The 2955-nt window shown below is 38.3% G+C and overlaps 1 protein-coding gene across 1 annotated transcript; it reads right to left on the bottom strand.

The window, feature by feature from the left end:
- Positions 1–708: 708 nt before the first annotated feature.
- Positions 709–2355, bottom strand: LOC21410451 (two-component response regulator ARR5). Its single transcript, XM_010102228.2, has 5 exons — positions 1996–2355; positions 1816–1895; positions 1604–1681; positions 1292–1362; positions 709–1177 (listed from the first exon to the last, which is right to left on the bottom strand). The coding sequence occupies exons 1-5, from the start codon at positions 2156–2158 to the stop codon at positions 850–852; spliced, it is 720 nt and encodes a 239-aa protein (XP_010100530.1). The 5' UTR covers positions 2159–2355; the 3' UTR covers positions 709–849.
- Between the last annotated feature and the right edge of the window lie 600 nt (positions 2356–2955).

Genomic DNA, 2955 nt, shown 5'->3' with positions numbered 1-2955 from the left:
AGACATCCAGACATGAGAAAACCACTGCGGTTTCCAACCCAAAAAAAAAAAAGAAAACTGCGGTTTCGAGCCGATGGGGCCGCCCATGCCAGCCCCGAGAGCCCGTCCAATAGGGGACATTTCAAACATGTCCACTTAACAAATCCAGTTATAATATTCCCTCTATCAGACAAGATCTTGCATACCTTCAGTCCCAATCAGACCAAATCCTTTCCACTTCACATCACCCTCTTCTTCACCTTCACATTTTTCCCATTTTTATTATTTTTTCTTATAAAAATAAGTTTTTAACCGTTAAATTTAATTAAAATTACATCAAATTAAAAAATAAACAAAACATACAACTTCTAATACATATATCATACTTAAAAAGTAAAAAACTACCTATATTTTATTTTTTCCAATAATATCAGATAAACTCCCTAAAAAAAAGAGAGTGGAAACTTCACCTTTCATTTCCTTTCTTTAATTGCTATAGTCAAGCAAATTATTTATTCTTATTTTTTCAGTTACACAATTAGTCTCCATAATAAATTAGTCCCAACTCCACATTTCAATTTAAGAGATTTAATTCACTAATTGAGCTTCATAGAGGCATAATAATAACAATAATAACGTAGTACTCGGTTAATTAGTATTAATAAGTGATAGTGTAAAATCACAGTCATTTGATATCGATTATCGACAAACAAAATAAATGAACGCCAAGGAAAAAAAAAAATGGCAGTGCAACAAAAACCGTTAAGACTAACGGGTAATTGCATTTTGACCCAAAAGAGGGAAAAAAAAAAAAAAGGAAATTGCAGATATTGCAGGGTTCTTCATCTATGGATAGTTTAGGCTGATGATCTAATCAGTGTTGGTCGTTTTGAGCCGTCGGATTGGGGAATCTAACGACGTCGGCGAGGAAGGCGCCGATAGCGACGACGACAAAGGTGATCTCGAAGGCGACGGAGACGGCGAAGAAGGCGACGATAACGACGACGGCGGCGATGACGACAAAATGGACGGCGGTGATGATGACAGATCGAACGACTCTCGTTGCTTCCGTTTGTTGGCCCCACCAGTCCCATCATTTCCCATTTTGACCTCTTTCGTCATGTAATCCCTGAGCCTCTTCACGTCCGATAACTTCACCGGCTTCACTATGAAATCCTCTGCCCCTTCCTCCAAACATCTGCCCCAAAATTAACCAATAATTAAAGGAGTTAATACTAATAAAATTTATTTTAACAGTTCAATCTTTAAAAGAAAATTAGGATTAGGAAAAGGAATTGAAGGCATAATTTACCTGTCTATACGCGCCAATACGTTCTCAGATGACATAATCACCACCGGTATCTGTCTGAAAGTAGACGATTCCTGTTCACCATTACAGATTCACGAATTTAAGATTTTTATTTTTTTTTTCGGTAATCAATTTTGGTTATGATAAATTGAATGTGTATTTTTTTTTTTTTCTGAAAGTAGACGATTCCTGTTCACCATTACAGATTCACGAATTTAAGAATTTTTTTTTTTCGGTAATCAATTTTGGTTATGATAAATTGAATGTGCATTTTTTTTATAAAAAAAAAAAAGAAAAAAAGAAAAAATTTGCGACCTTGATCTTCTTGAGCAACTCATAACCGGTCATTCCAGGCATACAGTAATCAGTGATGATCAGATCCACTTTCAGACCCTAAAATGATGTTTATCAGATGATCAGTGCATTATGGAAACACTGAAAGTTTCAACAAGGAATTCAATTGTTGAGCAAAAACAGAAAATTCGATCGATTTCTATTTCGTAAAATTGTTATGAGTTATGACTCACATCAAAGCCAACAGAGGAGTTCTTCTCCTCGTCCAATCCGAGGAATTGCAAAGCCCTTCTTCCACTGTCCACGGCCGTAACTGCAGATTCCAGCCAAAATCCAATTCAAAAATCAATAAAAGAAGAAAAATTCACCAAATCCGTCAAAACGCATGATTTTTCAAAGGCGTACGTACGGACCTTTACAAGAAGTGATTCTGAGCAAACGCTCGATGACCTTCCGATCGACGAGGCTGTCGTCGACGGCGAGAACGTGAACCTCTTCAGAATCAACCGGCGAGAATTCAAACCCGTCGACCTTCTCCGACCTCCTCCGCCACGAAACGGTGCCGTTCCTCGCCATGACGATGTATGAAAATTAATCCTTCAAACTTTTCTCTACCTCTCTCTCTCTCACTCTACTTTCTCTCTCTAGTTTTCCCCCTCCTTTTGCTTTTTTGTTCGGTACATAAATTTTCCTTGAAGAGGAGGCAAACAAAAGAAGAGGAAGAAGAAGAAGAAGAAGGTGAGGTATATTTCCTACACAGCTTCTGTGGCCAGTCGTTTTTATACGCTGTAATGTATATGTTTTTCTTTGTCCATCTGTCTCTCCATGGAAAGAGAGAGTGCCTCTCTCTTAATAATACGTGTCTCTTTCGCAAATCAAATCTTTCTCTCTCTAAGAAATCTCAAATCTACTTTTTTTTAATTCTAAGCCATAACGCTGAGATTCTGAAATCCACTTTGGTGCGATCTTCCAAATCAAAAGCAAGGACAACGCCTGTTGTTTATCTCGATATATCGCGATATATTGAGTTGGCGATATTTTGGTCAATCTCGGGCTCTGACCTTGCTAGCTAGGGAGTGAATGGTGGGGGGAGTTGACCGTTAGTCAATCGACGATCAACCGCGCCGGCAAATTCCCAATATTGGCAGTGACCGACACGAGTCCCGAACTCCACTGCGTAAAAGAGGAAATTACTGCCTTTTGCCGGTGACGTCTACTTGTCTGTTCGTACAAACTGTAAAGTGACCGGTGAGTTCTTAGAAGAATTAGCGATTTCTTTTCTTTTTTTTTTTTCCCCTCTCTTTTCCGTGTCATAAATCTGACAAAGCCAGAACTGAGCTCCAAATTTGTGATACCAAAAATCCAAAGTAAGT

This window comes from Morus notabilis, unplaced genomic scaffold, assembly GCF_000414095.1.
Source record: "Morus notabilis unplaced genomic scaffold, ASM41409v2 Scaffold99, whole genome shotgun sequence".
In the NCBI taxonomy this organism is placed as follows: domain Eukaryota; kingdom Viridiplantae; phylum Streptophyta; class Magnoliopsida; order Rosales; family Moraceae; genus Morus; species Morus notabilis.
This window is presented reverse-complemented; position numbering and strand designations above follow the sequence as displayed.